The 19,857-nt window shown below is 36.5% G+C and overlaps 1 protein-coding gene across 1 annotated transcript in view; it reads right to left on the bottom strand.

The window, feature by feature from the left end:
* Positions 1-1,248: 1,248 nt before the first annotated feature.
* The window catches only part of LOC126826886 (cholecystokinin receptor type A), a 78,353-nt gene continuing 59,744 nt past the window's right edge, over positions 1,249-19,857 (bottom strand). The window contains exon 2 of the mRNA XM_050555994.2: positions 1,249-4,216. Within this exon, the coding sequence (XP_050411951.1) occupies positions 2,943-4,175 (1,233 nt within the window). The 5' untranslated portion in view covers positions 4,176-4,216 and the 3' untranslated portion in view covers positions 1,249-2,942. The remainder of the gene's footprint in view (positions 4,217-19,857) is intronic.

A 19,857-nucleotide genomic window follows, 5' to 3' on the forward strand; every position in this document is an offset into this window, starting at 1 on the left:
TTACTAACTATACCCATTCTGTCAACCATACAGGAAGTTCTGATCTCATCGTAAACTGTTCACGATAAAACTCTTCACGCATTGATTACAGTCACAATGGTAGCCACGTGTATCCCTAACACAAAGGTGATGAGTGTTATAAGATTGTAATGTATCGTCCGGAAAACAAATTAGATCTGGACCCAGACAGAAGACCTATAATTAGAATGACCTCTTTAAGATAGGTAGTGCAGCACTGGTTAATGAGGTTAATGCTCGTTTCGATTGCTTCGAAAATTGAGGTAGGCTGGATCACGCATCCATTAAATGCAGTACATTGTAGTAAGGGTAGACTGGAACACGGATTCCTTTCAACATTAAAGATAAGATGGGTCACACCTGGTTTACATGGGTGTAGGCTGGGTCAAGTGTTTATTACACCAGTAAAGATATTATAGACACCAATAACGGTAGGCTGGATTATATGGTCAAGGTAGAAACAGTAAATGTAGGCTGGGTCAAACGGTCAAGGCAAAATTAATGGGCATGGTAGTAATATTAAATGTAGGCTGGATCATACGGCCAAGGTAGTAACAGTGAAGGCAGGGTGGGCCACACTGTCAAGGTAAAGGTAGGCAAGGTCAAGGCATCCTGCAGGTAGTATTAGTAAATGTAGGCAGGGTCAAAGCGTCATGTTAATAACGGTAAAGGTAGGCTGGCTCAAATGGTAAAGGTGGTAACAGTAAAGGTAGACTGGGTCATATGGTCAAAGCAATAACAGTAAAAGCAGACTGAGTGAAGCGTTGATTTCAACAAAAAAGATATGGTAGCCCACCTCTGGATTTAAGCAGTAACTTACGTCAGCAAGGATTACCGGTTTGATTAGAGTAAAAGAGGTAAGCCTGATCACACATTGATTACAACAGAACAACAAAGGTAGGATGGCCCACATGTTGGTTTCTACGTGTAGACTGGATTTCACGACATTGACGACATTAAAAGTACATGTGGGTTGATCCACATTCCAAAGTTAACTACTTTCTCAATTCCGCGTCCTTAGAATAATAATTTAATCTTATGGCTATTTCAATAAGCTATATAATGTAATTGAATTCGCGTGTAAGCATTTTGAACCTGGCTTAGGGCGGCGTTCAGTTTATATCAAACCAATTCATTTTGATACTCCTTCTGCGGACCTGCATATACCTAAATAAAAAAAACAGCCAAAATCTTAACATTTTATTTCATAAAGATTATAAAGTACTTTATTTAAATAACAATAATATATAAATACATTATATACAATTTCAGGCATTGTTCCACAATAGCTGGAAGTGTTGGAAGGCGTGTATGTGAAAATGAGTAGGGTCGCCTGTCAATCCTCGTTTTATGTCGGATTTCCGGTTCCCTCCCACTGCTAGCGGATTTTTGGTATGTTAGTTCCGAAATTCCATAGTTTGTGTTTAGTGAACATTACTAATAATAAGATTTATTTTTTCGGTGTATCAACAAACTGGGTGACTCCAAAGAAGGAATATGACAATCCAGTTCTTATTTGACTTGCAAATGTATGTAGCACTGAAGACATTATCGTTGTTTAGCGTATTTGAAGAATTTTCAATATAACAGCCAAAAAAAACCCCTTTGATTACCGATATCCTAGTTGGATCATGACAAATAGCGGCTGTAGTTGTTTTCTCATTTCTATTAAACTTAGACCCCTGTGTATCGAAAATCATGATATATAATCGAGCTCTGATGGAATTGATATTTGCCACATGATTGATTTATTCGGAAGTGAACCATATAAAACAATCGACTAAGCTGTCAATATCACATTAATTTAATGACAGTTTTATGTTTTTAATCCGCATTTCCAACGAAGGGCATTCACAGGTGAACGTGGCCAAGACATCAAGATATCAAGATGCATTGAGTAAGATTTAGATAAAGAGATGGCCATTCCTGTTTCTAAAATAGATAATACAAAATGAATATATTGCAATTTCATTCAAATTACTTTATTCTGAGCGAAATTATCACTGTTTGAAGTCTTGACAAGATGTGGCATAGATTGTTTATTATCGTAGCAACGGTACTCGGTAATCGAAACTCAGCCTCGATTTACGATTTATTGATTAAATCATTAAATGGCGACCGTATTTCATTTCGTTTAAATCTCCGCCAATCGAAGATCTAGAGAGTTGATTATAGGGTTGCCATGTGGATAAATGTCTAAATGATAATTTATATAACATTTGAAGCCAAAATAATGACATGCAATAGTCAGATTTAGCTCTTACATAATGCATCTTGAACCTTAAAAACACTTATTTAATTACTCCTTTATCAATAACATTATAAAAAGATTTATTTTAGTCAAAAATTTATGGAGTAGTCGATGATAATAATATATCCATGTTATTATCATTTTGTGGGTGAAATCATCAGTATAAAATGTTGAAGAACATGACAATTCCGAACTCAGTAATTACCTTACATTCGGGGTGTCAATTTTGATTTGCTGCGCATATTTGGACCCAAATATAACATCCAATTTCATCAGCTACAACCTCACTACAGTAATCAATAAGAATATCGAATTTGCACTTTGTGATGATAGCGTTATTTTACACTGGGGGTATGTTCTATTCAAATGGGGATTCGCTCGTCCCTCCAGTTAAATTCAGAACAGTCAGTGAGTTGACTCCGTTGGGGCCCAATTTGTCATCAATCTGCAGAATGAAAGTCCAGTTGGAAATCTGGGTATGATTTCAGTTCTCGAAAGTGTGCCCTGAAGAATCACAACAAAAAGTCAAGATTATATTTAATACATCATCTATTCCTTGAAACTCACATGTACCAACCTAACAAAAAGCACTCAACTATAAGATTATAAAGGCATTGTCGCAGAGATTGTTTAGTTTATTTCTGTTTTCAGAAGACTAAGATTAAAGCACACTTTATCTTTTACAACATCTGAATATTTGTTTAAGGTGTTCATTGAATGTTTGATTCATAAAGGCATAAATAAAAGGGTTAGCCACATTATAGATAAAGTATAAGTAAAATATCACTTTATATGTAGGAATTAAGTGATGTGCCATTAACCAGGCAGGAGAAAAAGCCAAAATATACACCACACTGACAATAAATAACATGAAGGCTGTTTTTATATTAGCTGCCCTTGCTTCATCGCGTAATTTCTCGGCTTTTTCCGAAAAACGATGGGGTTCCTTACAATGAATATCATTAATAGGTTTCGGTGTATCTTCCTGAATCAACAAATGATGACTCTCTTTATTTTTGAGCTTTTCGTCATCCGGAATGACAACACTTTTTGTGGCGTCTTTCCCTTGGTTGCCATGTGTATACGTGCACAGAATGAGTTTTTGTTTGAGCTTCTTTGATCTTCTTGTTTTTATAAAACGGTAAATAAGGGCGTATAAGACACACCCAATTATTAAGCACACCACAAACAGAAAGGAATAAATCTTCTGGTACACTGGCACAAAACTTTTATGTAGAATAATTTTATTTACTTGGCATTCACCCGTATATATTATTTTGGCGTCTTTCTGTTCCGGGTCAATTGGTAAGGAGATATTAGTAGCATTTTGACTTTGGATAAATTCAAGAAATTGTGCATACTCGCCACCATTGACATGCAGCATTTCCATTAATTCCGAGTATTGATAAGACGAATTACCCATTTGTGAAGACGCCGATTGACCATCGCCTTTCCAATACACACCATAGTTTAAACTTGTTATAATTCCAAGGACACATGCAAAAATGACCATACAAGCCACTGCAATTTTTGTTCTAAAAGGATTAACAATTCTTCTTAAAGAATGACAAATGCAAAAGTATCTGTCAAACGCTATTGCCACCATCATGAAGGCAGATAAGGGAACTTTGGACGTGATAAGAAATTGATACAGTTTACAAATGGCGTCATATTTGATGGTGTAATTTAGATATTCCATGACAATCGTAAACGGGATGATGACGGTGCACGTAAACAAATCGATCACTGAAAGGGTTAATATAAAAATCTGCGCAGACGTCTTGTCACGTATCTTATAAAACACAAACGTTGATAATCCATTCCCAATGGAACCAACCAAGGCAAATGTTGACAGCATAATTATCAAGATTATCATTGTTTCCGCACTGCCAGACACGGTCTCCATTATCTGCTAACTGGATGTCGAGGATACCCTACTTCAAAGACCTGAAATTAGAAGATATATAGATAAAGTCAAAGCATCATCTCTACACGACAATATGCCAATCTTTTAATATAAAAAACACACGTAGAGCTAGCCACAAGACATCCGAAAGCCACAACAAAAGTCTGCGCATGAGATAATGATCGATTAGTGTAAATAACACATGAATGTGGTGTCTTGTTGTCTTTAAACATGATCGTTGCCTTCGTATTATGAATAAGAAACACAATTTAACTGATAGTTTCCATGGTTCCACAAACTGTGTAACAAGTTGTTATTTCAGAGGCTTAAATAAAGGGGGCGTAAAGAGGCGATTTGCCTCATGACATTCTGCACACAGAGAAATATATACTTTAATACATTCCCACGAAAGTGTTTATTGGGTAGTTATTTCCAATAAAAGTATGTCAATTTAGGTATGCATATATTATGGAAAGTAGAGGTCTTACAAAATATTTTGTTTCAATGGCATTTAGTAATTGAAGTGGAATATACTGGTCACATTTCTATGGAGTACGCTGTATAACTTGTTGTGGAGTATATGCAGTGATTTGATTAGGTTTTAATAATGACAAACGCTGAAAGAAGATAAAATGTTATCAACGACACTTTACCTGAAATTAACACAAATTGATTAATGGATAGCTTATTGTGGAGTATTTACAATGAATTGATCAGGTTTTAATAATCACGCTAAAAAGATGAAATTTTATTGGTCTTATCAACGAAAAATGTTTATATATGCATGTTGATGTAAGTGATTCCACTAATATACGAAAAACCCTTAGAAATAATGACTGTACAAATCATCAATGGTCCCCTGATTTAGAAAGACAGAATTTGAACTATTAAGTGCATTGAATTTTAATAACAGCAGCCCCGAAAAGCAAAATAGTAGCCAATTTTTTTTAAAAAATATATTGTAATCACTACAAACTTTAAATTATTAATATTAATCTTGAATAGTGGTGAGAATATTGTTAAGTATTAAATATTAATAAAATATAAATTATTATGCTTAGCCTATGATTATGTAATAAGATTGTCATACGCCCTGGGGAGAAACAATCATTGATATATGTTCATAGTTGGTATGTGTCTTCGTATTTAATTGCCTTTATGCAATCGACGCGCCCTCTTGTTGCTTATAGTCTTGCATAGTGTTTTAACATTGGACTGTGACGGGGGTTGGGGCTCAAGTGTTCAGCTACAACTGAGTTGTTGATTGCTGATTTCGACTTGTGGTCATCTATCCTTTTGTTTAATGGGCGTTTTGTTTCCCCGACGCATGAACTTCCACAGTTGCACTCTATTTGATATACACATCCCTTTGGTTGTTGCGGTTGTGTTGGATTTAGTTTACCATTTGCTCTTAATACGGGGAAGTCAATAAGTTCATAGAAGTGAGTATTGATGCACCCCTGATGACATCATCGTTGATGTCATTATTGAGAGAGACCATCTGACGACAGTTTACAGACATAAACAACCCTTCCCGATCATTTACTTGAGATTTACAGCCTGTTGAACACAGGTACCCTCATGTAATCATGAAGAGTTCTAAAACTGAGCATGAAAGAAGGGGTGGGGTGAATGCGACCGAAATACATAAAAGTATGATCAATGTGTATGGGAAGGAAGCCCCTCAATATTCTACTGTTGCAAAATGGTCAGTTGAGTTTAGGCGGGGTCGCAGCTCCTTGGACGATGACCCACGGCCAGAAAGGCCTGTTGAAGCCATCAAAGATGATATGGTTGCACGGGTCCAGGGCTTAATCATGTCCGACCGTAGAATAAAGTTGGACGAGATATCTTTAGAGTGTGGCATTTCTCATGTAAGTGTTTGCACCATAATTCATGAGCACTTGCACATGTCCAAGGTGTCTGCAAGATGGGTGCCACGAAACTTAAATGCACAATATCGACACCAGAGAGATGAATCCACTTGTGAGCTCTTGGACATCTACAATGCTAATCTCGATAACTTTCATGTCCGTCTGGTTACAGGGGATGGAACGTGGATTCATCACTGGGATCCTGACACCAAGCAAGAAATCCATGCAATAGAAGCATAAGCACTCTCCTGCACCCAAGAATTTCAGAACTCAGCCTTCTGCTGGCAAGATCATGGCGACCATTTTCTAGGATTCAAGGGGCGTGATACTTATAGACTATAAACCACCTAAAACTACAATAACAGGAACCTACTACGCTGACTTGTTGAAGCAATTGAGAGCGGCGATCAAGAAGAAGAGGCGCGGCATGTTGACTGCTGGAGCTATGCTTCTTCATGACAACGCTCCAGTGCAAAAAGAGTCGTATTGCACAGGCTGCACTTCAACAATGTGGCTTTGACCATCCCCCCTACAGTCCAGATATGGCCCCAAGCGATGAACTCAAGGCCGCTACTGAGGCGTGGCAGAGGGGACAGTCAGAAGACTTCTACCGCAAGGGCATAGACAAATGGGCAATGTGCATCGAGGTCCTTGGAGATTATATTGTTCGGCTAACAAATGTTCGTGTTGAAATCCAACCCACATCGACTAACTTTTGTCGGAAAACTTTGTTCGGTCAACAAATGATAGCCGGTGTGCGATGGGCTGCTCCAGGATGACATGCACGTTTGTTGTTTGAGGTTTCCGTGTATATTATGTCCTCTCCGCGGGTTTGTCTCGTGTAATTCTGTTGGCCCACTCTTTGAATAAATTATTGTAGTTATCGAGTTGTTTAAAATAGGGGGGTTGGATGGCCGAATGGTTAGCATGTGCGCGCTGTATCACACGACCTGTCATTGAGTAATCTGGCATGGTTTCGAATCCCCGGTTGCACGTGACAAGGAGTAGGGTCGCCTGTCCAACCTCGTGGGTTTTTTCCGGGTCCTCCGGTTTCCTCCCACTGCTAAAGACTCCTACGCGCAAGCGAATTATTGAAATAAAATTGAACCATGTGTTAGTCGCGAAATGACCTAGTTTGTGTCGAGTGGACGTTAAACCTCATTTCTCTCTCTCTCTCTGTTTAAAAATCATTATCACGGTATAATTAAATATCTGGCAATTTAGTCATATCTATGACACATTACGTTGCACATATTATAACAGGTATAACAGGTACTACACATTTAACCGCATGAACTGCTCAAATGAAAAGCTGTATCAGGTGTTTTAGAAAGAGTAAGCTTGCACCCGTACAAGGCACCCGTTTTTGTTTTTGTTTTTTTACTTTACCATCATAGCTCCCGTATATTATTATACAAACTAACACTAACTTGTAAAAAAAAAATAAAAAATAAATAAATTGTTCAAGCAAGAGCTAGAAACAGAAATCTTCACATACTGTCTGGTACATGAACACAAATAAAAAAATAATGACAGTGTAGAGACTCTTAATGTTTACTTAATAACTTGTTTTCTTTACAATAGGGTTTCATTGATTTTACCCACTGTCATTTGGTTCGTCTTATTGTTTTCTAATCGATTTTACTTTTATATGCCGAGGTTTCAATTTGGTCATATATTCCTATAAGCCAGTCCCTCTGTTCGTAATATTGATATTAGCTTTATAATTAAAAGAGAGACAATAAGCATTGGATCTTTATGAATTTTTTTTTATGCCAACACAATACAGTGTTGATTCTTATTAATGTCCGACTATTTATGGTATGTAATTATCCAATTTGCCTTGAAAAAGATACAATTATCACTGGATCTTTGTAAAATTTTATTGGGTTATTCTGTCTGATTTTAGACTCTTTTAGTGCACTTGAATTTAATTAATGAATGAATAAATAAAATAGGGTTTAACGTTCTTCTTTTCTACACCAACTGGGACATTGAAGACGGATATGGTTTACAATGTTTAGTTTAGTCTAGAAATAAACCTTTTTGTTTTAATATTTTTTACTATGGAAAGATGAAGATAGCCATTGACTTTCAACAAATTCCCAAACTAACATCCGCAATTATTCCGATCTGATTAAAACACAGAACCTATTTCGTTTCTTTTTTTATAGTTCAGAATTTCATTTTACTTGTCTTTACTACACTAGGATCTGGAAGAGTTGTTATATAACCCACGTTCCGATTGGTGTGAGGGATTAGCCAATGAAGCGGTCTGTTACGGCGAGTTCTTGGCGTGCGTTGCACGGAACTGTGGGTATCCCAGCAGAAACATCAACGCTGATTAGTTAATCAAAAATCTGACGTCATGGAGCCAATAGCCACCCGTATGACCTACTGACACGACCTCCCACTACAACTGATCAGATCTTCATGTAGTAGAGGCCATCGAAAGTATAAAAAACGAAACGAAATATATATCTGTATTTTAATCAGATTGCAATTATTTCAAATTATAATTAACCTTTTCAACATTGTATTTAATATATAATCTTCTTTCGAAACTGGGAATCGTGCCTTAATCCTCACAGACAATTATTTCTTTAACCAAAACTGGGAATCGAGTTCTAGGCCATATTGATAATATATTTTCTAAGCAATCAGCCAGCAAAATTCTCTCGCTTTTTCACATAGAACACATTCTCGAAGCCATCATCCAGAAGCTTTCTCTGTTTTATTCACATAAACGCCACTTTCAAACAATCACAGGGAGAAGTGTGTTATCCCTCTTGTTAAATGTGAGTATAATATGTTTGTACTTTATTGACGACATGTTTTCTTTTCTTTATAGTCTGTCTTTTTTTTTCGGGAAGGCGTGAACTAAGGTTAGTTCTATGAAAGAAAACGTCTATTAAGTACCGTAAACAACGTGTTCTTGGTAAAAAGTAGTCATTACACGAGGTGGCTACTATACGATAAGATCTTTTATTTAGAATTAACATCAAATACTTAAGATCTCACACCAGTTATATTATAGATTAGCCGTGGCAATAAAACTTCCCCGGCTTGTTTTGAAAGGTTTTAGATCGATGTTCCGTGACATCGGCTGTGTTATGCGAAACATTAGGAAGGTACTGGTTGTCGATAACATTGACCGTTTCCTTACTTTACACCCTCAATCTTATCCATGTATAAATATAGGTGACAATATCCAATTTACCGTTATAGACCTCTGATTATAGACAAATTGCCAACACACAACAACAGTCCGAAGGAAGTGCTACGTCGAAGAGCAGAGAGTCCATGTCTTCTATGGAATCAAGCACCCTGCTTAAGACACCGCCTCTGTTAGGCAAAATATCAGAGAGACTGTAGAATCTCTGTGTATCACAAGAGAATGGTATGAGATGAAATGGGGTTTAACGTCTTACTGTTCTGCTCCGATTGGGCTAATGAAGATGGACATACGCCATACAGTGTGCTCTGAAGAAATTTTGCCCGAACAGCGGCGCTACGGCATACTAATATATCGAATTCCAATTGTCAAGGGTTTTTTTTAACGTGCTCGCCAATACGTACACGGGACCTCGGTTTTTTGTCTCTTCCAAACGACTATACGTTACACCTTTCCAGGTCCTGCGCCACAGACAAAGGGGGAACAAAGCCGGAAAATCTAGGGACCCCCTGATTACCGAGCCAACGTTTAGAATGTTTCTAGACAAAGTGTCTTTCGGACATCAGTAAAGGACTATGTGAAAACAAGATATTAAATAATTTTCCCATGCGTTTTGTAATTAACAATATCTATTTCAGAACCACTTTCTGCAATTTAAGTGAATTGTTTTTCACGCTATCTGGTTAATTTTTTTAGTCTTGTAAATGGAAAACGAAAAAATAACCCAGACATTTTAGCGAACATTATTTATGTGTTCTTAGAATTATTATACACAAATTGGGTATTGCAAGAACGGTGTAATTATAGACGTGCGAAATGCATCTCATTCCGGCTATTAGCTACAAGTGTCATTAGGAATGGAACGCCTCTCACAAAACACCTCTTGTAAAACCAGGGCTATTCAATAATTAAACCTGCTATACTGAAATATAAGTCGCGATAATCAAGTCTTATTAAAGGAGCTAAATCTCTATTCTTTGGCACCTAGAAATGGGCACAAATGGGTCGCAACGCATATTATAATGTAATATGAATGTTTAACAACTGATTTACATTCAATCGTTTTTGTTTTTACTGTAATTTCTAATCTTCTAATCCTAATTATATAGCAGTCTTTAAGTCTGGTTATTTCAGTCTACACCGGTAATATTCTCCTGTGGGATATGTTTCGCCTCGTTCATCGAGTCGCTTCATTACAAATGGTGATTGAATCAAGGGCCAGTTTCAAAAATTTTCATTTTATCTTAAATATTGGATATCCGAAGCTCGTCTTTTCACAGTAAGATAACAACATTAATGTTGATTTAAATTGACCAATAAGTCGTGTTCGCAATGTCGAAGACTTGCCTGCTTTAAAACAAACAATTAGACCTATTAAACAATAACGGGGGCTCAAACAACGTCAGGAATATTTAGAGGCTTCACATATAAATCGACCGAATTAAACCAGGATTACAAAACAAGTATTCAGTGACCCTGGTTTTGCGGGGATGGCCATTTCTGTTGCTCTTGTATTCCTATGTTCATTTGTATAACTTAATATTATGCTCTCCACCTTTCCCTTACCTCTAATTCTGGAATTCCATTGGTCAACAACCATGGTACGGTGTAGGACGTAAACATATTCGAAGACCTGGTGAACATTTTATGTCATAGCCCACCCAACTGATAACAATTACTAAAAATCTATGTGGCTAACGTGTAGTAAATACATGTATTTGTGGGTGGGGGGGGGGTATTGTGAAGAAATAACTAATGGCGAGGTGAACGTCGATTTTGCATGAGGAACAAAATCCCGAGGGAAAACAAAATCCCAATATTTGTATAGTTATTGGGAGAGTGGCGGCTCTCTGAGAAATTTTGGGTTGTGTGGATACAAGATTTGATTTGTAACATATTTTTTATGAAGTAATCTGCCAATAGGGTTGAAAACCGCAATAAAACACGTTATTGGGTCCATGTGAGAGAAGACACAAAAACTCTAAACCCCATGAGGTCACACGAAACCTTCGTTGTGCAGCTTCAATTAGCTTGAGAACTGACGATTTTAGTCGAAAACAATAAGTACACCTGAAGAAATTCTGAGAAGTTTATATTCTGCCTCGATTTTCCTATTTAATAAAATTGAAAATGTTTAAATTTAGTCTTTGTGAAATATATAAAAAGGGTTAGGTCACGTCACAGGTCACACAAGCGGCTTTTGACCCTATGACGTCAGACATTTGATTAACCAATCAGGATTGATGTTTCTAGTGGATTGGCTAATCAATCACATACCCCAGAACACGTCAATGATATTGATAACAACTCTTCCAGATCCTAGTGTAGTAAAGACAAGTAAAACGAAATTTTGAACTATAAAAAATGAAATAAAATAGGATCTGTGTTTTAATCAGATTGGCCCGCCTACAAACTGAATGATTTGATGATATATTCCGATTAAAAACATATTCAAACTAATTTATCTATCAAATGTATGCTCAAAATCCCCTCTCAAAACATTTAACAACCCCAAGGCCGTGAGAATTTATATTTATCGGCTTTGTTTATCACGCGATTTGGTTGAGGAAGACTCAATATATAAATTAGTAAATCACTGGATTATCATTGGCCAACTCCTTTTTCGCAAATTTTACAGGTCGTTTGTTACCTTCGATGCTTTCAATACATAAGAAGCGTATTGTTGTTTTTCAGAGAATCCAATATTTGGTAATATACAGGTTACAATTCTATGGAATACAATTCCTGCTTATTACTGAGCGTCGTTTCGACTAGGCTTCTCTAGTCATTATCAAACAATGATAAAATATGAAAATATAACAAGACAATATAAGCAACGTTCGTTGTTCGGTATTTGAGAAATAGCAAACAACGAGCAACGAACAAAAAGCTAACTTCACGTCGCTCAATATATGTGACACAATATATAACATCATGTTAACAAAATCCAACCTAAACCTAAGTTTAACAAAGCCCCTCAATTGACTCAATATATAAAACCATGTTACAAACGAAATGCGACCATAACCCAAGGTTAACAAAGCCCCTCAGTAGACACAATATAATGTGACACAATATAATTATAACACCATGGAAACAAAATCCGACCATAACCCAAGTTTAAAAAAGCATCTCAATTGACCTAAAACAAACTATATCAATCAGTTTCATTAGTACACACAATTATTATGCTTTGGGATATTAACTAAATAACTGTAATGACCATAGATTTCCATGAATTTGAAACAAAATATAAAATAATAATGTGGTCAGTGCCCTATTCGTAGATTGATGGACAAATGCGACATTTTTAGTAAATTAAACGGAAGTAAATTAAAAGAAGAAAGCCGATGTTAATGGAGCTTAACAATATTTGTTGATTCATTCGGTATGGGCATTGTGCCAGACCCCCTTTGAATCTATGGTACAATTAACAGTTTCAGCTTGTTTTGCTTTGGTGTATATATTTAATGGAGTTGTGAGTATTTACATAGACCAACTAATGAAAGCATGGAAAATATTTTACTGTAGAAGCTTGACCCAAAGCCGAGTACAAATTTCAGCATTCACATTATTGCTTATATTGTAATGCAGAATATTAGAACCAAAGAAAATGTAGATAACAGCATCTATAGACATGGATGTAATCGGTTATAATTAAATTAAATTTAAAAAATTCAATAAATACAAAATAATCGAGATGTACATTCCTGTAGAAAGTCTATTTCGATACATGTATTTACAGCGCTAGAAAGCAATGTTTCGCTAATCTATAATATGATCATCATATTTCCCGACAATTTTAGGCACACCACCCTCACAAAGCAAGCCAGTATTTACACTATGTTAGAGATTCAGTTTTACAAAATGTTTTACTAAATTATGGGGTGATCATCAAGACCAATTTCGAACAACGTGGTTCTGGTCCCCAAAAATGTTTTGGATCCCCTCCCCACCCACTACCATTTTCACGCCAATTTTCAGTATTGCACCTACCTGCAAAGCCCAAAAAACGCTCATATTTGCCATTTTATATGCTTATTTAGTAGAAAAAAAATTAATGTTTTACAAATGGATACCTTTACCGCCAATTTTAAGCATTGGATTCAAGAGGGTATATGGTGTGTAGAACATAATTATCTATAACATATCTTTCCATGTTGGGGGGGGGGGGCTGGATGGCGGAATGGTTAGCACGTGGGTGCTGTATCATAAAGCCTGTCATTGAGTCAACTGGCGTGGTTTCGAATCCCCGGTTGTACGTGACAAGGAGTAGGGTCGCCTGTCCAACTTCGTGGGTTTTCTCCGGGTCCCCCGGTTTCCTCCCACTGCTAAAGACCCCTACGCGCAAGCGAATTATTTAAATAAAAAAATAAACCGTATGTTAGTCCCGAAATGACCTAGTTTGTGTCGAGTGGACGTTAAACCAAACTTCTATCCTTCTCTTTGCATGTTGGTCACTTTTGCAATATCTGACAAAACCTCCGCTCTTGCCGGTGATTAGTTTGACCGCTAAATTCGTTATTACATGCATTATCTTGTTGAAAGTGCGGATGAAAAGAAAATATTATCTTAGGACTGAATCCTATATGTTACTTCTTTATAAGTAGAAGTATCACGATTTCAAGATATTATACTTTAATTGATTCCCAACAGATATCTGCTTTCATGCAAACGCATGTTTATAAAAACAATTTTAGATATGGACACATTATTGTAGACATTGGTTGATTTAAGAACTCGCCATATTGCTGTACAAGCATTGTTTACTAAGATAAAGATGTCATTAGTGTCCCATATGGCTTTACTTGCTTCAGAATTACAAAAATAATTGAATTAGACGAGTAGTGTGTTCAATGGTAATATTACACAGCTCACTAAGTATTCATAGACATTGCTTTTCTTATATAGATAAATAATGTAAGGATTTCTTTATATTGCTCTGTCTCGATGTAAAAAAAAAATCAAGTGAAGATATTAAGAGAGTTTCAGTTCCCGGGATATTGTGTCAATCTGATTGAAATCAAACGTAAATGACGTTTACATAGATTGAATATCCTTGTAATGTGTGTTCTGCTATCTCCTACACAACATATGTACATCACAAAAACTCAGTAGACTTTCATTATTGGAATCTGTCTAATATATAAAATCCGTGTTAGGGTTGACATTCATAATATAATTTCCTTGTCTTACAACTGAAACCTAATACACATAGTAAGCGGGGTTCTATTTATTTTAAGGAGGCCGGGGAGGGGGGGGGGGGTGCAGTATTATATAATAGTAAGTACACATTCATTTCATAATTAAGGCATTGTCGCCATGCATGTATCCTAAACAGAACTTAATCTTTTTTTGTGAGTGAATTCCTTTTTTCGGAAAATATCAAATTTCTCACGGCTTACTCGTAATCCAAGCTAATACGTACTCAAACCAAATCAAATTATTAACACGAGATAATCTTTTGGCTGAATCGGATTAAAAACAGGCCGTTAAATTAGACTGTTGTCGTTATCCGACAATATTAAGACTTATAACTGGCGATTATGCTACCGTAGATTGCAAAATGGCGGAATGTTCGAATAAACGTTGATTGGTGTTGGCAGAAACTGTCAAAAATAGAAGTGAGACGATCGAGAGAAAATGAACCTTCCATTAGAGAATTAATGTTGTAGTTTGCAAGGCATTCCTTTATCCCTCAAATCACACAATTACAGACTTCAACTACTAAATTTAATCGTCTATGTGTTTATTTTGACCTAAGTCCAATATGTGTAAATCGTCTGTCCTCACTATTCTGTCACTGATATACTGTATACTACTACCAACTATCCATCGACTATTAACATCGCTGACAAACCCTCGGGGTTGATCTATACCCAAATGCACACCTATCATAAATCCGAGACTTTCAGGTAACTCCCTAGTAATTTTTGAAAATCTCGCAGTATAATAGTTCATTTTTAATTTTATTTCAAAGCCTAATTGCAGGCGTAGGGCTGTTATATCCATGCAGTTTGGTTCAAGGTATAAATTATGATTATGCTTGTTGACGATGACGCCAATGTGTACATGGGGACTCGGGTTTTCGTGCAATCCGAACGACTAGACACAATTCCTTGCAAGACCGGTGGTCATGCACCACAAAGGGGAAACACACAGGAAAATCTCGCGGGAATTTTTTCGACCAATATCGGGATCGACAGCCGGATCAGACAACTAGTGCGTCAGGGTATCGTACACTGAACCACCTTGGCTCCCTGAGATCTTGGCCCACCGTCTCTCGTGCAATTGGCCCGTCATAAAGACAGCCACTCATGCAAAACTCATTGGACAATTAACATTCATATGCATAGTGCTTTCCTAATTAATTTATTGCTACGTCCTCCAATTAACATTACGTCTGTGTAAGGGATCGAACACGCGACCTCCAGGCTAGCGAGCCAGCGTTTTACCCACTTAGCCAGCATGGCTCCCACAATTAAGCAAAGTCGAAGATGATGGCGAATGGGGCAGGAGGCATCCTTGAATATTGTTATCTGTATGTGCTTAAAATATGCATTTGGAATGCACTATACCGTTTGAGGAGTTTACATAGATAACATATTTTGTTTTACTTCTGCTTTCCATAATATTTCAGTTTTGTAAAAATAAAAAGTAGGCCTATATATTATTCTACTATAAATATTGACATGCTGTACTCTGATCACATGCGTGTTTAGTGAACATCGTATTAAACAACATCCCGAATAATTGATCTCAAGAGAAATAAGTCAATCACAGCTTCCTTTATGATTTCATGTCATAGAGAATATTAATCCTTACCCTCTACAATAAACCCAATTTGTTTCACAGTGGTAATGCGAAAGCCCTCTTTTAACTATGTAGAAGATAACTGACCTTTAAGTTCATGCGCATTATAGGTCTATGTGTGACGTCACATCATACGACCCCTTAGTTACTCATTTTACGCCTTCGCGTTCTATTTTATGTACCCCTTAACACATATGAACTATTTTTTATCCAGATATACTGCAGCACATTTATTTATTTTTTCTTAATATTTTCAAAATTGTTTTAGAATTTCATTTGTAAGGAATATTTTTATCCTATATACTGCAACACATTTTTTTTTCTCTTAATAATTTTCAAAATTATTTTAAGACTTCATTTGCAGAAGAAAAAAATATGTTATTATTGAGAGCTACGCTCGTAATTAATGCTCCCCGACATCACCCCTTTCAGTGATAGTAACGGCCAAGCGAATATTTACAGCTGATAAGTTTATACTTTGTTTATGGTTTTTTGTTTAGTTGATTTCATCTTATTTTCTTGTTAAATTAAACGAGTTGTTGCGGAATTAAAAACGTGCTCTGGAGCATCACTAATCACTTTAAGTGTACCTTCCGGCCTATCAATTTTGATTCTTTTCATTTCAATCAGTTTTACATGTGAAATTCTATGAAAATTCCCATGTGGCGATTTCGCACACGTGGCGAATACGCCATTAAAATTAAAGCCCCAGAGAACGGTAGATTTTTATAATTGTTCTACAATTTAATGGATTACATTTTTTTTTTGTGAAACGAGGAGAACAATTAAAAAAATAAACAAATCCCAATAAAACATTGTCCAGATTACCTAAAGTGCTTCTGATGATTTGGCACAATACAGAGCAAGGATCCAGGTGGGGATCACAATAATCTATTTATAGTCTATGGTGGGAAACACACTATTGGTTATCGCCTGGAACGCAATGACCACAAACTGAAATGGGGTTTAACGTCATACTTTCTGCACCAACTTAGCTAATGAAGACGGGCATACTCCATGCAGTCCAACTGCCAAGGGATCTTTTACTTGTACGCCAATGTGTACACGTGGCCTCGTTTTTTCGTCCCATCCGAACGACTATACGCTGTCCCTTTGAAAGCAACCTACCCAAAATAGAAAGGAAAATATTTACACGCCATGCACCGTTATCAAAATAAATAATGCAATGCAATGTTTATTAAAATTATGTCAATACACGTTTTTTCGTCCCAACCAAACAGACACTGGCATTGTCAGGAAAATGCTGGGGAGCTTTCTCAGCCAACCCCGGGAGCGAACCCCGGACCTCCTGGTTAGCAGGCCTCCTAGGCTCCGACAATAATCACATTTAACTAATATTGATCAACATTTAGTTTTTAATCAAGCTATTTACAGAAGAAAGAAGAAATGTTTATTGCAGTGTCATTAGTCAGTTAAAAACCTTATTTAAAAGAACATCTATGGTAGTAGATAGATTATTTTAAATATATAGATTAATATCAAAGCACCATTGAGCCATTTTTAGAAATAAGAATCACTTGCTAACTGCAATATTGTGGAAGATGCATCTCTAATATCAGTCTAAATATGGCTCAATTACGTTCAGTAGGGATTGAAATTTCATCGATCTGCGCTGCTTCCTATGCAATAAGTTCACTGGGATGTTATCTAGCGTTAGTATTTTGATTTTTGTTTTCTTAATTAAATGTTAAATAATAAAATCTGAGTCCATATTTGCGTAAAAAAAATGATATTTTAGCGACAGATGTCAATGGTGCATCGTTACTTTAACTTATAAAACATAATAAAATAATATATCTTTTAAAAACCTAGATCTCATCGAAGTCATATGTATATCATACTTGAGTTGACTCATCGCCAGATAAAATACTAATGACTTTCTCTTTTAGGGACATATTATAGATACTTACATCTTTCGTGTACTAGAGGTCTGAATACATTTGGCATTTACGACGTAATATTTAGCTTTTCGATCATTAGGTGCGACCTTCAGCTGCGTAGAAGTGATTTAGTTTCAATTAAATATGGCATGGGATGTTATCAGCTAAAAGACACGCTTTTAAAAGAATATGCTAATAATACAAGATTGGGATGTTGTTACCTAAACATAAGCGTGGCCGGATTCATACTATATTGTGCCTTCAGAGATCCATCTACTTCACACTTCGATGTTCTGAAGCAGAGCTAAATGTAGAAAGGTAGCCTTAGTTTAGGATGGGTCGGATTAACAGCTACAGAGGCCCTAACACTTAGAAGATTTCGGTGCCCCCAAATAGTATACAATTCAAAATGTAAACAATAATAAACCATAAACAAGGACTTGGTTAGAGTTTTTCTGGCTTTTTATACACGCCATTATATACTGAGACAAAGAAGGTAACAGTAAGACAATCCAGCCCCGAATAAGACTCAGGTTTTAAATTATTCTAAAACACGCGTTAAGTTCTTTATTTGTAGCCAATAATATGTCATTTCCAAAATAAAAGATGGTCTAAATAATTAATTGCTATTAATAACAAACGATGTATTTTTTCTTTCATATAATCCGTTTTCTTTTTCAACAAATGGTCCAATATGACCCAAAAGTACATACTTCAAAAGATGATCGGGATATTCTAAAACGGGCTCGGAACTCGCCAAGTCCGCAACTCGGTACTGTCACCGAGCAGTAGGTTTATTATAGTTCGGGGACCTCTCTATGTTTTGTGTATTTTATGCATTCATTTAATCTAATAATAAATTTGTTAAAGATGGCTGTACGGTTGTTGCTGTGACTGATGAAGATTTGAGCGATGTCTTAAAGAAAAGAATAAAGAAAAATGAATTTTTTAACATTTTTTCTAAATTCTTCAGCCATCCTGCGAGGCAAACCGTCGCAATTACGAGATAAATAATCGAAACTGATTTGTTTTCTCGTAAAACGCCTCTTCTATTGGACAGACGTTTCGAATAATCTCAGTACTTCTCAGTGCCGAATTTAACTGAAGATAAGCCCTAGACTATTCCAATTATGAGGCACCTCACGACTAAAGGAAGACGAAAGTGTTTTAAAAACAATTAAGCAATGAAATGAAATGGGGTTTAACGTCCTATTGTTCTGCTCCCATTAGGCTAACGAAGACAGGCAAACGCCATACAGTGCGCTATGAGAGAAATTTTGCCCGAGCCTACTCTTATATCGAATTCCAACTGCCAAGAGGTCTTTTACGTTTACGCCAATGTATACACAGGGCCTCGGGTTTTCGTCCCACCCGAACGACTAGACAGCTGTCCTTGTCAGGCCCTCCGTCCTGAACCACGATGATCTTTCTCGGCCAATGCAGGGATCGAACACGTGACCTCCAGGCTAGCGAGCCAGTGTTTTACCCACTTAGCTATGGCTCACACAATTAAGCAAAGCCGAAGATGATGGCGAATGGGGCAGGAGGCATCCTTGAATATTGTTATCTTTATGTGCTTAAAATATGCATTTGGAATGTAATATACCGTTTGAGGAGTTTACATAGATAGATATAGAGAGAAATGGGGTTTAACGTCCGCGCGACAGAAACTAGGTCATTTCGGGACTAACATATGGTTTTAATTTTATTTCAATAATTTGATTGCGCGTAGGGTTTTTAGCAGTGGAAGGAAACCGGAGGACCCGGAGAAAACCCACGTGGTTGGACAGGCGATTTACATAGATAACATATTTTGTTTTAGTTCTTCTTTCCATAATATTTCAGTTCTGTAAAAATAAAAAGTAGGCCTATATATTATTGTAATATAAATATTGACATGCTGTACTCTGATCACATGC

Source organism: Patella vulgata, chromosome 7, assembly GCF_932274485.2.
Source record: "Patella vulgata chromosome 7, xgPatVulg1.2, whole genome shotgun sequence".
Classification (NCBI taxonomy): domain Eukaryota; kingdom Metazoa; phylum Mollusca; class Gastropoda; family Patellidae; genus Patella; species Patella vulgata.